This window comes from Fukomys damarensis, unplaced genomic scaffold (assembly GCF_012274545.1).
Source record: "Fukomys damarensis isolate Sample0158 unplaced genomic scaffold, DMR_v1.0_HiC HiC_scaffold_35, whole genome shotgun sequence".
Lineage (NCBI taxonomy): Eukaryota > Metazoa > Chordata > Mammalia > Rodentia > Bathyergidae > Fukomys > Fukomys damarensis.
In genome coordinates, this window is record NW_022900947.1 from 2,043,621 (window position 1) to 2,066,414 (window position 22,794).

Here is a 22,794-nt window from a genome sequence, read left to right on the forward strand (position 1 = left end):
AGAGCTGGTGACCCCTGGGGAGTCACATTGCCGCCTTCTACCCTGCCGGGGTGGGCTGGCATTCGTGTGCTCAGGACACAGCTTGCCCGCCTGAGGTCCTCATCTGCCGGGCCCCTTGGCGTGTGATGGTGAACTGGAGCGAGTCTGTCACCTGTGGGAGGAAGAACCGCGAGATGTCCCAGGAGCCCGCATTCCTTGTGTCAGAGCCGACCTGACGGCAGACATCAGGGACGTCTAGGGACCCGTTTCCCGAGACGCGGATAAAGCTGTGTAAAGCACAGCCTTGGGAGAATCAGCCTCTGCCTTAATCATCCCTTCTCGTGCTTCCTTGGGTTCAGGAAACAGCCCTTTGAGCCAGCTGCTGATGGTTTTGAGGTTGGAGTGGGGCTGGGAGCCACGATGTGGGCACACAGTGGGAAGGTGGCAGGACAAGGGCCCAGAGAGCTGGGCCGACTTCTTCTTTCAGTTTTGTACTTTTTATCGTGTAAATCCCCCTATTGTAAAAATCAATGACTTCTGCGCTCTGTTTCACGGGGCTGCACCCCGGAGGCTTCCCTGGAAGACAGCCTGACACCTCTTTTTCTTCATATGTAGGGCTCCAAATTCGGGCGGGGAATTGGACTGGCGCAGCCATCTCAGCGCACTTCTGCCCGCAGATCCTTCGGGAGGTCCAAGAGGTTCAGCATCACCCGCTCTCTCGATGACCTCGAGGTAGGCTTGTGTGAGTCTCCCCCGTTTAGAGACACACTGCAGCCCGTGGGCTCTGTGTGTGGCCCGGGGCAGAGCTGTAAGGCCCCTGTGGTCCCCGAGCCTGTGGAGCAGTAGCCTTCCTTCCCCGGGGCCTGGCCTGACCCAGAGGCGCAGCAGGGTCGGCGCTTCCTTTGGTCCGTTTCTCCTGTTTGAAGAGTAGATTTTATGTTTCAAGCAGGCTTAGGTTTATAGAAAGCTGGAGCCCAAAGCAGCCTCCGTGTCCCCTGGCCCCAGTGGCTTCCGTTGTGCTGCGCCTTCAGCACGCTGGATGTGTGGTGACCCGCACCTGCCCTGCAGTGTCGCGCTGAAGCCCCTCTGAGCTCCGCCTGTTCAGCCCCTGGCACCCACTGATCTTTTCCTGCCCTGTTTGTGGGTCCTAAATTCCAGTGCATGCAGCCATGCTACATGCCACGTTCAAACAAGAGTGGCTGTGCAGTTGTGCTCAGTCCCTGTCCTTGCTCCATGGCTGTCAGCAGCACAGGACAGACTGTGCCTGCTCTGCACCAGCGGGCACGCGGGAAGGTGCACGCAGCTCCTTGGGCACATGGAGGGGCCGGGCAAGATGGTGTGGGAGGGTAGGGCACGGTGTGTGGTGGTGGGATGGGCACGGGTTGCCAGCTGCCCTGCCTGCTTGGTCCCAGCTAGCTCTGGGCACGTTGAGGCTGTCGGCCATGTAGATTGGCTGTGGTGCTGCACTGTGCCGTTGCTGTGGTTAGGAGACTGTTCTGTGACTGTGGCTGCGGGCACCGCTCTGCTGGGCTGTGGCTGCCTGAGCACGGCCTGGGCTGGGGGTACTGGTAGCATGGAGGAAGGTGCAGGGGACTGGGGTGTGGGTGTGGGGCGAGGGCTGCTGGTGGTCCGAACAGGCCCTGCTGTGCCCTCCAAGGTTGCGCACTGAGTTCAGCTCCTCCTGACACATTGTCTGGAACTCGCCAAGCGAAGTTCTTGGGCTTTGCCTGGTGCCTTGAGATGCACAGGAACCACCTTTGACCTACAGCCACTGCCAGCCAGTCTGGGGCCTAGTACATGCCCAGCTCCTGTCTGATCTGCCTGCCTGACATGTCTGCCTGTCGGAGCTGCCTACCCACAGCTCTTGCTGCCCTTGGAGCTCTCCTGCGCTCTTGATTTCTGTTTCACGGGATGGTGGTGGCCGCCGTGTTCTGAGGGCAGCTGTGTGTCCGCGCCCAGTTGCTGGTCCTGGTCTCCTTGCTGTGCCGGGGCTGGGCAGTGGGAGCCTCACTCCCAGAGCTGGCAGATGCCCAAGCCTCCTGGGGTCTCGAGGCTGTAGCAGGTGTGGGTGTTCCTTTCTGGTCTGTAGCCCACCTCCTTGCAGGTGGAGAGAGGAGCGATTAGCATTTCTGTTTCACAGAGGGGACACTGAGGCAGGGCCATGAGTCATGAATGCTGTGGCCAGGATGTTGTCCTAAGCACATGCCAGCTCTGCCCACCCCTGTGACAGAGTGGCCATGGTGGTGGAGGGACAGAAGCGGGAGGGCTGGGCCAGAGGGTGGTTTCCTTCCGCGTGGGATGGAAGCTGTGGTGCAGCAGGAAGCTGGGAGGCTGGCAGGCGTGTTCAGTGTGCAAGGTTCAGGCTGTTGCCTGCCACTTGCCACCTGCCTAGGGCCCCGTCTGGAGATCTGGGTGGCAGGGGCCTGGGCCAGCCTGGAGGGCAGCACAGGCGGTGAAGACTGGAGCCATCACAATGCAGTCGCTGGGAGGGGTGCCAAGGGTGGGGGCTCTGGGATCGGGAGTGGGCTATGTGGCTGATGGTCCCTGGGACTGCAGTGGTGGGCACTGGGCAGCAGGGGGCGCCTGACACCCTGTGCGGGTGTCGGGGGAGGTGGGGTTCCGATGCCCGGGTTACTTTGCTGCCTCTGAGAGTTCCGTCTTAGTCCCTAGCTGGAAGCAGAAAACCCGAGCCCGCTGAGACTGGGTGTGGGCTGGGGGCACCTCCCTGGGCCTGGATGGGTGCTGTCTTCCCTCCTGGCTCCTGCTCCCTCTGGGACTGGGGAGGACCTTGTCCAGGGCGAGCCTGCGGATCGGATATCCCCGTGCTCTTCTTTCCCGATTTCCTAAGTTGATACCTTGCTGTTTCCGGGAGAATTCCCTGAGGGGGTCTTGCTAGCTGCCCCTTGTACGCAGATTCCCTTTAAAGTCGGTTCTCTAAGGCCCTGTGAGCACAGAGGCATGTGTCAGGCTCCCGGCCAGTGTGTGCCCACTGCGGTGCCTGCGTGGTTCTGCCTTGGACACAGCCGCAGGCAGAGCCCATCCCAACCCGTGCACTGGGCACTGGTCTGGCTGCAGGGAGTTGGAGGAGGAGGTGCTGGTTCGGCTGGTGCTGGGTTAGGGGCTTGGCATGGTGCGGCAAGGCTGACATCTCTCGTGAGGTTGGGTCTGGGATGGGAGGGGAGACGGGAGAGACCCCAGGGGAGGTCTGGGAAGTGGCCTGCCTCCAGAGGCTGCCTGGGCCTCGGAGCAGGAGCCTAGCGCCCACACTGGATCTGCCAGTGACTCTCCTGGCCCCGCCTCCAGGTCCAGCCTCACAGCCCTGCCCAATCCCGGCAAGCCCTGGGCAGCCCCACACACGGAGGAGCTGGCCGGGTCAGCTGTTCAGTGCACCTCCCCTTACGTGTAGGAGCCCCGAGGGTCTGTGCTCCTGTTCCCTCTGAGGCTGCTGTGGATGAGAGTAGTGAAGGCGTTAGGATACATGCCCTCCCTCTGAGGCTGCACTGGTGGGGACCCCCAAGGCTACCCTGCTCCTTGGTGCCTGGAGGCCTGTCCTGCCCGCGGGGCCTTCCCCAGAGCTGCAGGCCCAGCCTCCTTCCACCCAACACACCTGCTGCATTCTCACCACTGTGGGCTCAGCCTCTCTTGCTGGTCGGGCTGGTGCTTCCACTGGTCCCCGGCTCCGGCTGCACCCTTTGCCTGCACCCCTAGTTCCCGAGGTCAGACGGGGTGGGAGGTGGGGACACCATGACCCCAGCGCCTTCAGCCCCTGCAGTGCCGGGAAGTGCTTGCCCATGCTGGCCAGGTGGTGCTGTGCCTGCCCTGGGCCTCTCCACCCTGGCTGTGGGTCTCTGGTGTGAGAGGGCAGCCTGAGAGTGATGGAGGGCCCTTCCTGTGTCTGCAGCCGCTGGGCTTCACAGGGCTTGGAACACCCCACGGTGCCCACAGGGAGGTCGAGGGTGGCAGGAGGCTTGTGGGGCTGTTTTCCTGGACCTCCGTGTCCTCATTCAGAGCCGATGCTGGCCAGAAAATGAACAGGATGGCCTGGGGCCTGGCCGTCACCTCGCCGCCTCCTGTGGCTGCCGCCCAGGAAGAGGACAGGGAAGAGGAAGAGGAGGGGCTGGGCTCAGTGACCTCACCACCCTACACAGTTCAGGGAGGGAGAGGGCAACCTGGTCTTGGGGCGGGCCGCCTGCGACTGTCAGACAAGACTGAATGTGTCTCTCCCTCGGACTGTGACTGAACATGCTGGGACACAGGCGTTTCCTGAGGTGATTCATCTGAGACATACCTGGTGCTCAAGTGGTCCTGGGGGTGTCGCCTCCAGAGCCCAGCAGAAGGGTCCCTTGTGGTCACCCAGCAGTCGCCATGGTCTGAGGGCCCTGTGGGGCCAGGATGCTGCCACCCTCTGCCCTGATCGAGGGGCCTCCATCCCCCAGACTCAGAAGTCGTGAAGGGAAGGACCAGGTCTCAGAGCCACAGGGCTCCACTGCTCGGAGAACCCTCGGCTAACTTTCCAGGAGCTTCCTGTGAAAGTGCGTCTGCTTGTGTTTGAGGGGTGGACGAACCGTCCCTGGTGGGGCTCCTTGGGTGGGCATCACCGAGCTTGTTGGGCTGGCAGTGTCCAGACGGGTGGAGAGGTGGGTGCTGGGTTTGTCCAGGGTCAGGAGCCAGGTGTGTATGTTCAGGCCCCTGGACCCTCATCTCCCCGTCTCATGTGTGTCCTGGACCAGCGCCTAGGGAGGCCCTGCCGAGGGGAGGGATCTGAGGCCATGCTGGGCCATGGCACAGCCACAGCGTCAGAACTGGTGACAGCAGAGGCAGCACTGCCCTCCAGCAAGGGGCCGCTGAATGGTGGGACAGGCGCCCCGGCAGGGGACCCCTGGCTTCTGAGAGTGGCTCCTCAGTGTCTCCCCTGAAAGTCCCAGTCCTTCCCCTATCCCTCCTGGGGCGCTGTGAGGGGTCGCCTGCTCTGTCCGTCCTCTGCTGGTGGCAGGTTCCCGGAGAAGGCCCCTGCCTGTCCCTGTAAATTGGCCCACGCTGTGCGGCAGGTTCTGCTGGAGGGCGTCTGGGTTGGGATGTGGCAGTTGTTCCACGGGAGAACCCAGCACAGTGCCAGCTGGTGCCACACAGCGGTATGCAGCCCCCAGGCCCCCTCTGACTGGCCTCTGCTGCTCGGCGCTGTCGAGGGGGCCGGCAGCCCCCAGGGTCCTCAGTGTTCACGGGGGTTGAGGGACCCCAGGCGCTAGGAGCGGCCTCCTCCTTTTGCAAGCGGGAGCCCCTGTAGTCGCTCCCTCCCAGGTTGTTCAGATGCCGTGGACAGCGCGGAGGGTTTCAGGACTGTGCCAGGTCCTGCTGGCTGCCACGGAGGAGGCGCGTGCAGATGGAGCGGGCCCAGAATAGCTTCTGCAACTGTAATTAAGGTTGCGAACCGCACCACACTGCTCAAAAACAAATTCCCTGCAGCTGCTGTGCTGACTGAGAAATTACCCCTATCAGCTGAAGTGTTATTCTTCTGATTTGGTAGAGGAAATACTTTAAAAATGATCTCACAGCGTGATTTATATAAACGGCTTTTTTTCTGTGTACGAGACGATTGGGATAGAGTCTGAGTCCTCGGCAGACCGCAGCTTCCTCCGTGTCCTGTTGCTATGGGTGACGAGGGAGCCCATGGAGCCTGACTGAGACGCCTGGACTTTCCTGACGCGCACAGGCGTGCCATGGTGTCGGAGGGTGCGTTTTAGATCGGGTGCCTGGCTCGGTGCAGAAGTTTTCTTGTCTGAAGATGAATTTGGAAGAAGGGTCATCGAGTGCAACGGACCCCTGTGTGGGCCAGCAGGTGAGTCCCTGCGGCGGCCCTGTGTCTGGGCAGCACAGTTGCAAGAAGACTTGGTCTGTCCAGCCCGCCCCTGGGTGGTGGCTGTGGGGGTCCCCAAGTGCCCTGGGGAACAGACCACCTCCCTGTGTCTGTGTTCTGGAGTGGGTAGTGAGCAGCAGAGTCCATGCCGGCTCTGGGGCCACGGTGCCAGGTCCAGCCTCAGCCCTTGGAGCCCAGCTGCCGGAAAGCACCGAGTTCTGCTCTCCTGGGCCGTGGCGATTCTGACAGATTGCAAAGGAGTGAGGTAGTTTGGTTGAAATATTTCATTTCAGCTAGATAAGTATATTAAGATCTACCACACTCTGAATTACTACTGAGAGCTTCCCGTTTTATATGTGACAAGTTGGTTCTGGTGCTTGTACATCAGTATATAATGTCTAGCAATCATATTTAATGATGGCTTATTACGCGAGCTTATGGAGTTGAGCATAGTGTAAGATGTTTTTAAAAGGTTTGAGAGTAAGGAAAAAGAGCAGAGTACTTTTTATTTTCCTTTTGTGGCTGTGTTGGTATAAAGGCAAAATCAAATTTAATTACGCTCTGAAGATTGTCCCGGCTTCTGGGTACCCAGCTGAAGTGCAGTCCTTTCTGGCAGTCGTCCCGTCTTACTGTTTCCCGGAAGATCTACTCAGCTCCTCAGAGAACTGACAGGGAAACGGAGTTCTGAGACCATGGGTGCGGCAGATGTGGAGTAGAGCCAGTTGCTCCGGGGTGGGTGCGGATGCGGAGCGGGTGGGAAAAGCAGGCTGGAGCCCAGCTGGCCAGCAGCCGTTGCACCCACTTTCATCTCAGCAGCACCTGAAGGTGGGTTGCACACAGTTTTGTGTTTCATTCTGAAGAAAAAAAAAGGCACTGCAAATCAGCCTTTGCATTTACATGTGATCCGGGCTGACTTCTCGGATGCTCGCAAGTGCTGGAAATGGCAGGGAAGCTGGTCACACGCGTGTTCGAGCCTGGCTCAAGTGGCTGTGCCTCAGGGACAGACCAAGCCGCTACGGAGGTCTCGCCTCCATGCCAGGCTGTGGGGCCAGGACCCTGCACCGCCTCGCCTCGCTGTGGGCCCCGCGTGGCCCTGCTGTGCTCGAGCAGCTGCAGGTGCGGGGAAGCAAGGCGGAGGAGCCCTGTTCTAAAGCCGGCTCCACACGTGCTGGCTCTGTGACCCCCTAGAGTTTCTCCTCCCCTTCCCTCCGGGTTGTACCTTGGTGGTCTCTAAAGTGGGGGGACAGGAAGTGGCACACAGCACTGGGTGCAGAGGTGGTCCCCTGGGGGAGCACAGAGGCAGCCAGGGGTCCTGTCCCCAGGAGTGCACGAGGCCCCACTGGCCAGGGGCACTGACCAAAGCTTCCCCATCTGATGTGGATGGGACACGAATGTGCCCCTGTTCCAGAAGAAAGAACCGTGGTGTTTAAACCATGCCAGTTGGGTGTCACACTCTTGGACCCTAGGAAGAGCTGCTCAGGAGACACTAAAACTCACAGCTCAAAAGAAAGATAAATTGTCAGGTGGAAAACAGCGTCCACACCACCAGCAGCCTGCTGCTGTGGCCAGGCCATGCCCTGGGTGTCTGGGCTCCACACAGCTGGTGGTGGCATCACTGGCAGATGCTGGGGCGATGCTGGCACCGTGGTGGGGTTGACCCATGGGTTGCAATGCCTCCCTCGTCTTGGCTTCCTTGCCATGTTGGACACTGGACAGTTTGTCTCCCCAAGTAGTGTCCCCTGTGCCGTGAAGGTGCCAGCTGCCTGTCCTATACCCTGACTTCCCAGAACCCAGGCGGGACTGGGGTGGCCGAGTGTCAGCGGTGGGACTTGTCCCTCCTCATGTGCTGGGCTCTGAATAGTAAAGTAAAGGATTGTAGTGTGAAATCCAAAGCCGCCACCCTTGCCTGGGCAGTGTGGAGCCCTGTGGTCTGTGGGCATCGGTCAGGGGCCTTGGTTGTCAGCTCACAGGGCAGGAGCCAGGCCCCGACATAGGAGGACGCGGGGCCTCCGTGGCGAGGCCGGGGAAGTGAAAGGGTGGTCAGGAAGATGGAGCAGGCTTGGGGAAGGGTGGGTAGGGCCTGTGACATGGGGGTCAGTCTGGCCCCATGCCCAGGGCTGCCGTGCCGCTCACGGGAACTCCCACCTCCTCGCTCAGTGGCTGAGGCTGCGTAGGTCCTGCTGGGGGGCCCCCCGGTGGCTTCCTCAGTGTGTGTGGGTGGGTGGCATGGGCTCTGCGTGGGGACTGCAGTGATGCCATGGCTGACGGTGGCCACGGGACGTGAGAAGAGGCCGGTGCCCTTGTGGTGTGTTTGAGGGTGCTACCTGGTCTGGGGCCCCTGCGGGCATGGAGCATGCACATTTGCTTGAGTTTCTCCTTCTCAGCCCACCTGAGTTCCTCTGTCACCGACCACCACTCCCAGTGCCCCTGTGCCCAGGCGCAGCCCGGGTGAGGGGAGGCACCCCGACTGCCCCTATGCTGGCAGCACTGCTCCATGCCAGCCCAAGCTGGAGTTGCTTGCTTGCTGCCCTTCTGCCTGGACCCAGGCCCTCTAATGCCCCTGCTGTCGGGCGGCCTCAGGGGTCGTCCTCACCTGGCCTTGTCGCCTCCCCGCCTCCTCACCCACCCCTGTCCCTGGCTCTGCACGTCAGCCTGGTCTCAGCCGTCCCGACTGTGCTCCAAGTGCCAGTCCTGCGCCGGAGGCTGTGGGCTGCCGCCAGCCTCCTCAGACAGGACCGCTGGGCTCATTGGCTGTGTGTGTCGGGTGTCGGAGATGGGAGATGCCTTTAGCTTCTGAGTCCCGCACCCCACAACCACCAGGGTCTGGGGCCCTCTGAGGACCCAGCTAGGGCTGCTGGGAGTGGGGTCGGAGGTCAGCCCGATGGCAGGGCTTCCGCCCAGCCCTCGGCGGTGTGGACAGCAGGGTTGCCCGGAGTCCTGGCCTGCGCCCCCCTGGAGGACTGCAGGAGGCTGCTTGCTTCTGCTGTGAGCCCCCGAGGGGCTTCTGAGCTGTGGTGCCACCTGTCTGGGACTCTCGTCCTCAGAAGAGGGTGGCTGGGAGGAGCCCGCAGCCCTGGCTCCAGCTGAGCATGAACTGCAGCAGGGCCAGCACTGCCCCAAGGGCCTCGCCGTGCTCCTTGGGATGTGGGCTCCAGGCAAGGCCCGAGGCGTTGCCAGCACTGCGAGAGGCACGTTCTAGTGGGGATGGGAGATGGGCCAGGGCAGGCTTGCCCTGACTCCACTTCTGATCTTGTTGAGGTTGCAGAGCTCTTTGGCACTGCACACCCCTCCCCCCCACACACTTGGGAAACAAGCCCGGCTTCACTCCTGAGGGCCACTGATGCCCCTTCTGGGCTGGTCAGCACTTCCCTGACCACCACGGTGAGCCTGCGCCGAACGGACCCCGCTTCCCATGGTGGCTGGAAGGGAACTGTGCAGACCGTGGGGCCTGTGTTCTGGCACCTGCCCTCTTGGGTCAGGAAAGGTCTTCCATGCTTGAACCTGGAAGTGTGAGCCTCCACCTTCTCCATGGTTGTGTTCTCCAGTTGTCCCTTTGCTTATTAGAAAAGAAATGTGGGCCAGGATCCAGCACAGTGATATCAGCCGTGGTTCCCCGCTGTTCGCAAGGCCTGTAGGGCCCCTGCAACTCAGAACCCAGCACCGCCTCTTCATCCCCTGGCCCGGCCCTGCCCAGCCCAGCCCTCCATCTGCTCCTGTGAGCTCACTGATTTGAGCTCCATGTACAAGGGAGATCGCAGCTCCTGCCTGCGTCTTTCTGGCTGCTGTCACCCAGTGCAGCACGCTCAGGCTCACCCATGTCACAGTGGCTGGATCTCCCTGTCTTGGCAGAATGTGTGTGCACCATGCTGTCCTTACCCGGGTGCCTGGCCGTCAGCAGGTGCAGGCTGCTTCCACGTCTGGGCCGTGAGGGCTGTGAGGGCTGCTGCAGGGAGATGCTGACTGAATTTCCTTCACTGTGACACCCGAGGGGTTGTATTATATCTTTTGAGGCCCTTTCCATCCCGTTTTCCATGGTGGTTGCTGAAGGCCCCCTCTCCACCCCTGGCGGCACTACAGTCCTGGCTGCCGCCTCACTGGTGGTGATCGTTTCACAGTGTGCACCGCTCAGAACGGCACGCTGTGCACCTTCAATATGCAGAGCTTCGCTCTGTCAGAAGAAAACCACATCCGCCCGTCCGAGGGCAGCTGCCCACTGCTAACGCTTAACGGTTCATCTGTTTAGTAATCGAGTGTTTTTCCACATCACAGAAATTCTTTAAAAGGTACGTATTTGTGACTGTGCTTGCAGACATTTTGCATTATTTTTCCCAGGGACATTGATAGCAGAACTTTCCCCATCTCTCTTCAGAGCGAGCTGTGCCTTTTCCAGATGAAAGGCATCCCTGCCAGGGCTCCTCCCGACCTCTCCCCGGAGCAGGGCAAACCCAGCTGTGACTGGTGTTTCGTGAGCCGTAAGGCAGTGCTGTGCCAGAGATGGCTGCCAGGGCGTGTGCCACCCCCATGTTAGCGCTCTGTCCCACGGCCTGCTAGCAGGCAAATGTGACGGAAATCACACTTAAAAAGTCACTGTGACCTGCAGGAGTCCTGCCTGTGGGCGCCGTCTGGGAATTTCTGTCTTTGGCATTTGGGTTTCTTCCCCCTGTCAGCAGGATGTGCTCAAAAAGCACAAACCAGGCCCAGAAAAAGGGCAGTTTGTTGGAATTAGGCATGTCACAGGTCCCCAGACAGTGGGAGTGACTTGGGGGTCTCTTCCCTGGCTCTACCCTGGCTCCGCCCCAGTGCTCCGTGCGCAGGGCGTTCCCTGCCAGCACCCTTCCACAGCTCCTTTGAAGCTCAGGCCCTCTGCTGCCCTGTGCTCTGACCGAGGTGGCCCAAATCTGTCCAAGATGTGTTCCTTGGCGGCTTTCCTGGCCTTGTCTCAGGCTGGGGCCAGGGGCCCCTTTGGCCGTCATGGTGCACACACTGCTGTCCCCTCAGGGTGGGCTTCAGACAGAAGCTACAGATCACTGGCAGTGTGAATCCTGTCCTTGCAAATCAGCCTCGGCAGGGAAAGCCGTCTCTGCCTCCCTGGGACCTGTGAGCTTGGGTGTGGTTCTGTGCCCAGGCAGTACCACGATCTGTTCCCCTCTGGATCTGGCTGGACACAGACGGTCGCCACTGGGATGAGGAGTTGCCAGTGTGCAGGAACTGGGAGTCGCACAGGAAGGGCGGTGGCCCGGCTTCATGGTGATCTTGTGGCCACAGGATCCCTCTTGGGGGAACCTGGGGGCCTTGTGCAGGTCCCCAAGGGCTCTCCAGGGTGCCGCTTCCCCTGCTGTCGAGGACCAAGCTCCTTGGACTGCCTCCTCCTGTCCCCCGCCTCTCGGGTCTGCTGGGCCTCTCTGCTGGGTCTTCCGCACTTGGAGTGTCGCCCACGTCCTCTGCTCACCTGGCAGGGCTGGCTGATTTCTGTGTCGTGGTGTCTGAGACGCTGTTGCCGTCCCACCCACTCTGGCCTGTGATGGGTTCCCTCAGCGCTGAGTGAGTCCTGGGTGTGAGGTTCCCTCTGCTGTGGGCTGGGGGGTTGCTGATCACCCCCTGACCTATCGGGGATTCGTTTTCCTTTTTTAGAGTGGTAGTGTATTAAAAGCATGTTCATCTTGGTGCTTTCTCTATAAATCTGAAACTATTTGAGAAAGTGAAGTTTACTTTTAAAAAGGCTCGCTATGGCACTTGACCCACATCTGGTGGCTCCCCTGTTCCTACTTCCCAGTCCCTGGTGGGTGTCAGGTGCCAGTGGCAGCCTGTGCTTCTCCATGGCTCCTGGGCCAGGAGTCACTGGTAGCTCCTCAGGTACATGCTGTGTGGAGAGTGTCTGGCTGCTGTGCCCTCTGCTGGGATCTGGTCTTGGGTGTGACAGGAAGCGACCCACCTCCTCACATGATCAAACTTGGGGTCCGTGATTCGTTTCCAGATACCACTGACAGCCTTCCCGACTGCGTGCAGCCTGCAGAGTGCCTTCCTGTGCTCCTGAGGGAAAAGCTCCCCTTTCATGTCACCCGCACTTGTACTCGTCTGGGGCTCGGCCGGGACGGCCTTGCGAGGGAGGCAGGTGGGCAGGTGTTGTGTGCGGGCCCTGAAGAGGTGAACACGCAGGCCCCTGTGCTGCTGTGGCCAGGGTGTGGGGCCCAGGCTGGGCCCAGGGCTGCCTGGAGCAGTGGCTGTCAGGACAGGGAGGAGGCTGGCTGTTGGAGGACGGGTGTCACGCAGGGCCGCGTTTCACACCTAAACCGAACCTGTGCACCTTGGCTCTGCAGGAGGACGGTGTTGCCTCGTGGCAGTGGCTGCTGACCCGTGGTCACTTCCCTCTGGGGTGAGGTCGGGGCTCCTCTGGGTCTCAGTTTGAATTTGGGCTGGCCCAAGCTGAAGGAGGTAGCCGGGTCCCAAGACCTCCTGGAGTCCAGCTGTCCTGGAGAGCCGCCCTCTGGCTGCCTTATTCCTGGAAGGAGAGGCCCTGAGTGCCACTCTCCCGCCAGGTCCTTGCTGTCGCTGAAGAATGCGAGGCCTGGTCTAGGAGGCCGCCGCAGGCCAACCACAGAGTGCCCCAGGAGTGGAGTGGTCCTGAACCCTGGTTGCTATAGGCGCGAGGGTGGCGTGGGCCATGCTCACGACAGCAGGCATTGGACAGCAGGGCCTCCGTCGTGGCCTGCACAGCTGCTGCGCCCTCCCGCCCCTCTCCTGCCACAGCAGCCCCTAGCGCCCTGTGCCCAGCTCTGGGGACACCTCTTCCCTCCCCTGGCTCTTCAGGTTCCTGTCCTGCTGGGTCCTGGTCCAGGATCACTCTGCCTGCCTGAGAGAGTGGCTGGTGTCCTGGGCACTCCTCCTGTGTCCAGATGGCCCACCCTGCCACCCACCCTGGAGGCCGGTTTTTCTGTAGGCTGCCCTCTCCAAGCCTCTGGCCTCAGGGCTGTTGTGCGGGCCTGGAGGCCCCTCCCACTTCTGGGGCAGCTGGGGAGCCCCTTTGCCTGCACTGGCCCAGGTCTGGCCCTGGGGGGCTGGCGATGGTGGGCACTGAGTAGGGCAGTGTTCTGGAGGCAGATGGGCACTTCCAGAGCCCACAGGCTGACGCAGGGTCCCTGAGTCACTGCAGCTCTTCCCAAGGCTTCCTTGTCAGACACTGGGATTCTTTTCACATGAAAATGATGGCGACTTCCTCCTTGGGGGCGGGCGGGCGGGGGTGGCCCGGGCCTGGGCGCATCTTACTCAGCTCTGGCTCCCTCACACCTGCAGGATCGTCCCAGCGGCGAGTCCCGCAGTGCCCTATGGACGCAAACTGTTCTCTGGTTGTCACGAGATCTAATTAACTCATGTCTCTCTCTTTTTTTTTTCAGTCTGCAACTGTGTCTGATGGGGGTAAGTCACAATTTCTGGTGTATATTTTTATTATTTTTAATGAAGTTTTCAAGTTGTGAAACTGTCCGCTGCCTGACACGCGTGAGAGATGTGTGCTCGCCGCTGTCCCTGTGAGGGCGGGTCTTGTCGGGTGGGTTTGGGGTGCTCTCAGGTGGCCCCCGAGTGTGCTCCAGAAGCTGCTGGGCAGAGAAGAGGCAACAGTACCCAGGCGGCTGGGCCAGTGCACACTGCTGCAGGCCTGTGCGACAGGTTAGAACATGCACGCTGTTCCCTGTACAACCAGCTTTTAAACCGGCCAGTTCAGATTTCAGAGCTCTTGCTGAATTTGAGCAGTTCTGGAAATCTGAGAGACGTTCAGTGCAGTCTCCTTGGGGAGCGTGCAGCGGGTGAGCTGAGCTGGGGGACGGAGAGGTCCAGGGCTTTCTGTCTTTTGGTACTGGGGATCGAACTCGGGACCTTGTGCTTGCGAGGCAGGCACCACTGAGCTAAGTCCCTGGCCCTGGTACTTTCTGTCTTTCAATGAGCTTGCGCACAGGGACTCTTTTAGTGGGACCGAGCCAAAGGGGAGTAGCCCGGTCTTATTCCACTGACAATTTCTCTGATGTAACCCTTGTCGTTTTAGTTCAGTGATTTTTCTTTAACCTCCAAGTACACCTTGCTTTTGTCGTGCTTGTGCTCAGGGTTTGCTGATGCTGTCTCCTCAGGCTCTGTCCTCTGGGCAGGGTGCAGAGGTCTCTGAAGGCTTCTGCATTTGTTTCCTTCCCGTGTGGGGCAGGCGCCAGCTCCGGAGTGAGTTACAGAGCAGCTGAGCGTGGTCTTCTGGGAACTTCCTGTTGTCTCTGCAGCGCGACCTCAGTCCCAGGCCTTACAAAGGGCTGCTGTCACCTGGTGGAGGAGCCCTGGGAAGTGTGGGGAGGCCGTGTTGAATTACACTCTTGCTAAGCCCGGAGCCCGGTGGGGAGGCTACTGGATAAAAGGTGCTGTTTCTCATGTGCTGTGGGGATTGCTCCTGTCATTTAATCCATCTTAAGATGGGAGCAGAGAAACTTCCTTGATATGGGAAACAGGCTGCGCTGCTCAGCCCAGAGGCCAGGGCTGCTGGTGCTGCTCGGCTTCCTGGCCGCTCTGTCCTGACTTCTCCTTTGTGGTAGGAGGCATTCATTTTCCCAGGAAATATAAGAAGCGGAGAGGTTTTCTTAGACATGCAGCATCTTTCGTCTTGTTCTTTTGCGTTGCTGGGAATCGGCGCGGGGCCTCACATGCTGGGCAAGCAGCGCACCCCTGAGCTGCACCCCGCACCCCTGATCCTGTATCGTCTGTCCTCCCTCTTCAGAGTGCTCGTCTCCAGGGGACGGGAAGCCTGGGCTGTGTGCATGGTGCCTGTTATGGTCTGTCATGGTTACCCTTTCCAAGTGTGGGAAGCCCCTGCGTCCCAGCGCTGTGGCTCCCTGTGTCCTTCTGAGGAAGTGGGTCCTGGCCGGTGGTTCCCCTGCCCCTGGGGCTTTCCGTTCCCCCCTTCTCCACCTCGGACCCTGAGGCTGCTGGGTTTCATCTCTTCTAGGCAGGACGGCAGGGCTGCTATACATGGCCATGTGGGTTTCAGTCACTTTTCACTTTTATTGTTTTCCCAATTTCAGTTTCTTTTTTATTATAGGACTAAGAGGAACATTCTCTGGGCTGGGGGTGGGTTTCATTCCCATAATCCCAGCCCTCTGAGGCAGAAGGTTCAAGAGTTTGAGTCCAGCCTGGGCCCCTTAGCAACTTAGTGAGGATTTCTCTCAAAAAATAAAATAGAAGGGCTGGGGATTTGGCTCAGTGGTGCCGCCGCCTGCCTCACAAGCTCAAGGTCCCGAGTTCGATCCCCGGTACCAAAAAAAAAAAAAAAAAAACCCAAACCGAAACAAAACCTCCCCAAAAAACCACACACACACACACCCCAGATGACATGGAAATTTAAAAAAGGGGGCCAGGGATGTAGCTCAGTGGTGTCATGCCTGCCTAGCAAGAGCAAGTCCTGAGTTCAATTCCCAGTACCGGGGAAAAAAGGGCTGGAGAGGTGTAGCTGTGTGAAGGCCTGGGATCCACCCGTAGTGCTGCATACACGCACACACACATGTGTGCTGGTTATCTGGTGTGATACCGTTAATTCCTGGAGTTTGTGTACTGTGTGCCATTGTGCATTCATCTGAGGACGCTGGTCACAGTCACCAGCCCTGGGCCCGGGCATGGAGCAGAACAGCTCGCCCACTGCAGGGCCCCTCAGCCTAGGCCAGATCCCCGCTCCTGCAGACCCCAGGACTGTCCTGTGCCCCCACACGCCACGCCCAGGTGCTTGTTGAGGGTGGCCATGTGGAGCGGTGTTTCCACTGCTAAGCTCTGTCCTCCTGTGAACCGCCATCTGAGGCTCGCTGGGCCTGGCTGCCCCTGGGAAACAGCAGCGCACAGGCTGGGGGGCCCGCAGCAGCTTTGGGAGCGGCCGCCTTGCCCCAGCCTGCCCCGTGGTTTGTGCTCTCGCTCGGACCATGCCCCTGAGGTTCACAGGGCGCTTGATGACCCACTACTGTCTCCCTGTCCCCACCCGATCTGTCACTGTCCCCTCCGCCCCAGGGAGGGCAGGGCCAGAGGTTCTGGCTCAGAGAGGAAAGAACGTGGAGCTTTGAGAGGCTTCCCAGCGGTGACAGCCTTGTGGGAAGTCACTGGGGACTTCAGGTTGTTAGGGAGCGGGTGCAGGTCCGCTGGGGTGTGCTCGAGGCCCACGTTTAATTCCTAGTCTCACAGAGTAAGTAAATAAAAAAGGAGTAGGGCCGGGGATTTGGCTCAGTGGTTCTGCTGCCTGTCTTGCAAGCCCAAGGGCTTGAGTTTGATCCTTGGTACAAGAAAAAGAAAAAAGTAAAACACATGGGAGTGCGGCCTTCCTTCCCACTGCCCGGGAGCAGTGCCCCTTCTGCCCCAGGTGTGGCACAGGGCATCCACAGGTGAGGCCAGGTGCCTGCAGAGCTCACAGCTTCTCCAGGGTCCCCTCCCTCAGCTCTGTGTCCTTGAAAGGAGAAGGTTTCTCCAGTCACTGGAGGATTTTTGGAGTCACCTCCCTCTGAGGAGACCAGTGGCAGGTAGAGGAGGAGAGAAAGCCCATCCCAGCATCATTGCTCACACGCAGGGCACACACCAGCCTTGCGGAGCAGTCACTGTCTTTGGAGGGCTGGGGGTGCCCGGCCGGCAGGGATGCATGCAGATGGCACCTCCCGCCACAGCCACCTATGGTCACGTGTTCGGCCAGGTCTGGGACCCCATCTTGTCTTCTGTGGGAAAACCTGCCCAGGCAGACAGGACGCTGATGGTGTTCCCAAGCCCACCCCCACCCCAGTGCCTGATGCTGGTCGTGTGCTCTCCCAGGTTGGAGGCGTCTTCTGGAGTGGGGAAGTGCAGAGACACCAGCAAGGGGCTCCGTGGCGTGCCCGCGGGACCCCCCTTCCCAGGCCCTCCGCCTCACTGCGGGCCCGCTGGCCCCACAGTCCCCTGACTCCGTGTCCTCAGGTGGATGCCTGTGCTCTGCCCCAGCCCTGCCCAGCCGCTCAGTGCCGTTCTTGGGTCCCCCTGCCTGCCCAACCTTCATTCTCCCCTGTTCTCCCAGGGCAGCAGCGCCCCCCACCTGCTCAGAGCGGGCCTGTGTACCCCACCCTGGTCTCTGGCTGTTGGCGAGCTCCTCCCACACTGTTCCGAGCCCACTGCTCGTTTCTCCCAGCAGCACCACCGCTGTCCAGCGCTCTGCGCTGTTCATCTGTGCCGTTTGCCTGGTCAGCCCCGCAGAGAGTGACCTGGGCGAGGCAGGGCTGCTGATCAGAGGGCCCAGCATGATGTTTCGTGGGTGATGGATTTGTTGTTTGGCCCCTGGCAGGTGCCAGCCAGGGCACTGCAGGAAGACTGGGCTGGGGGCGGTGGCTTTGAGACCTTTTTCTTTTTAGTGGTGAAACGTTCTCAACAAACTGATCAGTCAGCCTGGTAGAATCCCATCGCTGGAAACAGGCGCCGAGCCGGCCCGTCCTCGGCAGGGTGAGGGAGGGCCCGGCTTCCCACCCCTTCTCTCTGAACACCTTCCTTGGCCTGCCTGCCCTCTGTCCTGGCTGTAAGCGCACCTCCCGCTGCTGCAGCCTTTCCCGGCTCCAGCTTAGCAGCTTGGCTGTCATGGGCAGGGTGTGTTTGGCATTGTTCTGAAGGGAACAGAGTAGGAAACCGGCAGGAAAACAGGCACAGGGGTCACAGTCCTGAGGTGCCGCCCTGGTCTCCCTGCGCCTGCTGGGCACAGGTGTGAGCTGCCCGGGTGCAGTGGCAGCTCTGTGCAGGTGTGGACCGGCCTGGCTGTGAGGGCCAGCTGGCCCGCCAGGTTTCTGCCCTTGAGGCTCCCTGGACACCTGGTGCTGGGCAGGGTCCAGGCCAGGCCTGTCTGAAAGCCCCTTCCCACGTCCACTGCCTCCGCCTCTGCCCCTTTTAACCCTTGGTGCTGTTTCCCGCCCCGGGGTGTGGGTGGCCGCCCCTTCACCTCTGGAGCCCAGGAAGCGATTCGCCATCTCCGGCTGCCCTTGGAGATCACGTGCTCACTCCGTGCCCTGCGTTGCCCCTGGGCAGGGTGAGATCGGGGCCCAGGCTCCAGGAGGGACATTGGCGTCATCCTCCTGCTCTCCGCATGCCCTAGGGTGGGGTGGGCCCTGTCGCAGGCACAGGGGCTGCTGTTGCTTTGGGAGGAATTAAAATACAGAGCATCATAATCTGTAATGTTTTTGGCAATTGAATTGCATGCTACGGAATTAGGAAGGACAAAGGGAAATGTAGAAGTGGAGAAGGCTGCCGTGGCTGCTTGGTGAATTCGGATTTTTTCTCATTAAAAAAAACAGCATGGCCTAATTGTGCATGTTCAGAAACGCTCACTGAATAACACCAATGAGCGTGAGTGTCAGTGTGGGTGTGCTTCGGGAGGGAGGAGGCTTAATGGGCCACACTCATGTGGTTTACTTTAGGACGTGAACATCAGACCCGGGACACCGTGGCGGATGTGGGTGTGAGAAGCCTGCAGCGTTCGTGTGCGGGCGACGCGGGCTCCACAGGCGCCTCTCAGTGCACTGACTTCTTCGGGATTCTGCAGGATTTCTGGAGTCGGTTTTCCTGGGTAGTATTGTCATGAGCTTTCTTGTCAAGCAGACAGAGGTTCAAAAGTAATGAAGCCAAGGATTGTGTTCTGCCCTTCTGGACCCCGCACCTGCACCTTGGGCGTTGATGCCGGACTTATAGGTAGCACCCCCTCGCCTGCTGCATCTGCACTCCCACCTCCTCCCCAGGACCCCTGGAAGCCGGCTCACCCTTCCCTCTGTTACGCAGCCAGAGAAGCCGGAGGGGTAGGGGCCTGGGTCCCACACCTGCTGCTCTTCTGGGAGCCGGCCCCTGGAGAGGGGCTCGTCAGGGCTGGTCCCTCTCCTGCACGTGGGGGCTGAGGAGGGGCCGTGAGGGAGGAGAGATGTCCCCTCCAGCTGCAGCACCCCCACCAAGTGACAGAGCTGGCGGGTGAGAGGAAGACGCAGGCAAGTTGTTAAACTCTGTGCTAGTCAGCAGACCGTGGCGCTGTGTGCCTTTGGGACACAGGCCTGCGGCTCTGTGCAGGATGGCAGGAGGGAACCCTGACCACAGCCAGTGTCACTGATGGCCGAGCTGCCGGCCTGTAGAAGTGCGTGGGTGAGGTCGCCCCGGTTTGTCCAGTCAGACCTCAGCCCAGCCCTGGGCTATAGAGGCCAAACCTGTTACTTGGCCCTGGCCCGTGAGGGGTCTCCCTCCACAGAGGCCATGGCTCCATGAGATCTGGTGTGCTCTGCTGCCCTGGCCTTACCTGCCCTGCCCTTATCCGCAGCTCCAGGAGAAGGTGCCTCGCAGGCCAGAGAGGCTGCCTGCTGGGGACAGCTGGGAGACCCAGAGAGCTTTGGGGCTTTCCATGGGGAAAGCCCATCGTCTCCGATGGCACGGCACCTTCTGAGCGTGGCTGCTTCCCATGTTCTGGCTCTGGTGCTGCACAGCAGGAGGCCACACCGAGAGGCCATTGTGACTGGACAGAGTTCTGGATGGTGTTCTAGGCTGTGTGTGGGCTGTGATTTATGAGCCTCAGAACTAAAGGTTCGGCCCAGCATCCCCTCCTGTGAAGGGCTCTGGCAATTTCCCATCAGCCACAGAGGAGGGCACCCTCAGGACCCAGGATGTGGGATCTCGTACCCCACCGTGGGTGTGTAGTGGTCTGTCCCGAAGGTGCTGACTGCTGCCTGCTGTGGTGTGAAAAGCCCGTGTGTCAGGGTGAGGAGGGGGCCGAACATTGGGGTGCACCCTGGGCGTCAGACCCCATCTTGCAGGGGCCGTGGCTTGTCTAGCACCATGTGGGGAAGCACTGGCAACCTGACAGGATATCACACAGGGTTGTCCTTAGGCCGGGCGATGCTGTGGATGGTGTCTGCGGTGGCCCCAGCTCCGTGCGGTGTCTCCAGCCCTCACCGTGTCCTGCTGAGGGTGCTGTGGGCACGGCGTGGTCCATCTAAGTGAGTACCGGGCAGGCCATGTGAGAGGGACGTGCCCTCGGCCATGTGCTGAGGAAGAAGTCTTGGCCCAGGGACCGGGACTGAGATGTGGACAGCGATCGGAGTGAATGGAGGGGCTGTTGCCGGCTCCGCACGGTGATCAGGCAGAGCGGTTGCCCTGGCCATGCTTTTGCTCCCAGGCTGAAGGGCAAGGCGGGCACTGACTTACCAGGTCAGGAGCAGCACGTCCCTGGGGGCCTGAGTGCACCGGCAGTGGGCTAGCAGGGGAGCAGGGCTGGTCACTGGCTCCCGGTGACGTCCCCACACCAGCAGCAAAACTCTGTGGCCGGTGTTTCCTGGCCCCGTGTGGTAAAAGCTTTCGTACAGACGCCTTTAAGTGCCAAGAGAAGCCAAATCTGAGGGGCTGACCTAACCTGTTGTCTCCCAGCTTGCAAATGGCTCTTTCGGGTTTGCGTTCATCGGGTTCCAGCAGCTCATGCTGGTGCTGGTTTACCCTGGAGGATGCGCCGAGGTCCCAGGCTGTGGCTGAGCCCAGAGCACCTGCCTTGCACGCACCGGGCCCTGCCTTCTGACCCCAGCATCGCAAGTGAGCAAGCCAGCAGGAGACCGTGCTGGGCCCTGCGTGTGTCCTGTGGGCGCCAGGAAGCAGGTCCGGGCACCCTGGGCCCCACCCTTCAGCAATGCTTCCTAGGTGCCAGGGTACACAAACGGGCACACATGCACGGTCCCTGCCACGTGTCTGCCTGGCAGCCTGTGGGCCCTCGGCCGTCTGCACCAGTCATGACTGCCTCCTGCTGTGGTGACAAGTCTCGGCTGCGTCTTGGCCAGTGTGAACGTGTCAGAGACAGTCAACATCTGGAAAGGAATGTAGATAGCACGTGTCCAATTAGAACACTTAATTGATATCATTATGCAAAATTACATTCTATATGAAATGGCACTAATTTAGAGAGGCCTTTCTTTTTCTCTCACATTTTATGTTGCTATTTTGTTCACTTTAGATGCATTTTTGTTAAACTGTTCTCCAAGTAATGAGAACTTTTCCGGAGACAGGGTCTTGCTATGTAGCCCAAGCTGGACACAAACTTGTGTCAATCCTCATGCCTCCGCCTCCTGAGTGCTGAGATCCCAGGTGTGGACCCCTGCACCTGGCTGAGAACTTGTTACTGAAGAGCAGCTGACACTGTCAGTGACATGGGAGGGGCCTGCCCTGCCAGCGCCCAGAGGCCAGAGGTGCCTGGCCTTGTCTAGCTGGGCACAGCACCCTCTGTGGTGTGCGGGGTCTTTCCTTGGGGTCAGCCGTGCGTGGCATGCGTCTGAGCTGTGGGCTCTCGGTGCCCTGCCCTGTGCCGTGACTTTTCTCCCAGGAGGCTGTCTTCTGGGCTCGTGCTGTCCTCCGTCTGGTTATCACCCGTGTGCGACCTGGGCTTGCCGTCCCCTGACAGCGGGGACTTGAGCGCCTGTCCTGTGTCCTTGGCCATCTGGACATTCTCGCTGTGAAGTGCCTATTCAGAAGTGGGCCTGTCTTTTCTTATTCATCATGGAAGGTGCCTCGCTGCTTGGCCTGGGGTGGGTTTTATGTGTGGTGTGAGTCAGGAGCGAGATTTTCTTTTTGATGTGAAACAGAATTGAGCAGGTGTCCCCGGCATCTGAAGCGTGACTTGAAGTCACGCCGGATGGGGTCGTCTTCCGGCTGTGGCCGACTCTGACCTCTGCACATCATAGCCTTGTCACTTCGTGTCCGATGGGGCCCTCACATAGCACTGGTTTTCCTGGCCCCAAGGTGCTGTGTGCATGCTGTGCCCGAAGAGGCCCCCAGGAGGCCTAGGCCCACAGACTTGGGCAGTGCCCACACGTTCTGCCTCGGCCTGGTTTCTGTGGCATTTGTCAGTGTCCGGTGGGGGGAGGCCTGGCCTGCAGACTGGGGCCTCTGCCGTCAGGTGAAGAGAGCGTGTGGAAAGTGGGGTGCAGCCCACGGGATGCCCAGCTTGTGGGGGCTGGAGAGGTGGTACTGGGGAGACCTGGGCACAGTGGGCACACGAACCTGAGCCAGAGACCCTGAGGCAGCAGCTCTGCTGTCACGCTTGCTCCTCAGTCCCCGCCTCTGAGCTGAGGGGACCGTAGTCCTGTGGTCTGGCTGTGTTTCTGTCGTGATTGCCACTTGTGGGAGGGGCCGGACGAGGAGAGGGCCTGAGACGGGACTGAGGGTGACGAGAGGCTGAGGGCACCAACGCTGCAGAAGCCGGCCATGCAGCTTCGCAGCAGGGTGGTCGGGAGGGCTGCGGATGACGGGGGACACAGCAGGAGGTGCTGTGAGGAAGGGAAACTGGAGCAGCATCTGACATCAGGCGGGCGGCTCGGAGTGAACGGTCAGTGCAGAGGACAGGAAGGGCAGTGTGCACCGAAAGCATTGCAGCCGTGCGGCCAGAGGGGTCGGGAACCCTCCTCAGGACGGGACCCAGTGCAGGCAGCACGGGCGGACAGCATCCGTGCGACGGGGAGAGGTCAGCCTGGACAGAGCTGCGGAGAACTTCGCACCTGCGGGGGTGCACAGTTTACCCAACTGGAGGGATCCGGAGCGTGCAGACCCCGTCTGCCGACAGCCGCGTGATCAGAGACAACTGCGGAAAGAGAACAAGTAAGACCCATGCATTGGAAAGTCTAGAGTTGTAATTCAAAATAACGTGTGGGTCAAGGAACAAATCAAAGTGGAAGTTCTAGTGCAAGTTGGAATTGTTTAGAAATTATGATATCACATATAACACCGGTGGAATGTTCCCCAAGTGGTTTTCAGAGACAATTTTGAAGACTTAAGTAGAAAAAACTTAGAAAACATAGTAAGTGTTTGATGTAAAAAAGGAGAAAAAAAATAACAATAAATGCAAATTAAGGATAAGGAAATAAGGATGAAAATAGAAATTAACAAAACAGCACGAAGTAAATAGGCTATAATAAATTATATATATATTTATATATTATAAC

At 59.8% G+C, this 22,794-nt stretch overlaps 1 protein-coding gene across 1 annotated transcript in view; it reads left to right on the forward strand.

Moving 5' to 3' along the window:
* The window catches only part of Rgs12 (regulator of G protein signaling 12), a 78,927-nt gene that overhangs the window by 29,966 nt on the left and 26,167 nt on the right, over positions 1-22,794 (forward strand). The window contains 2 exon segments of the mRNA XM_033758927.1: positions 595-711; positions 13,225-13,246. Coding sequence (XP_033614818.1) covers positions 595-711; positions 13,225-13,246 — 139 coding nt within the window.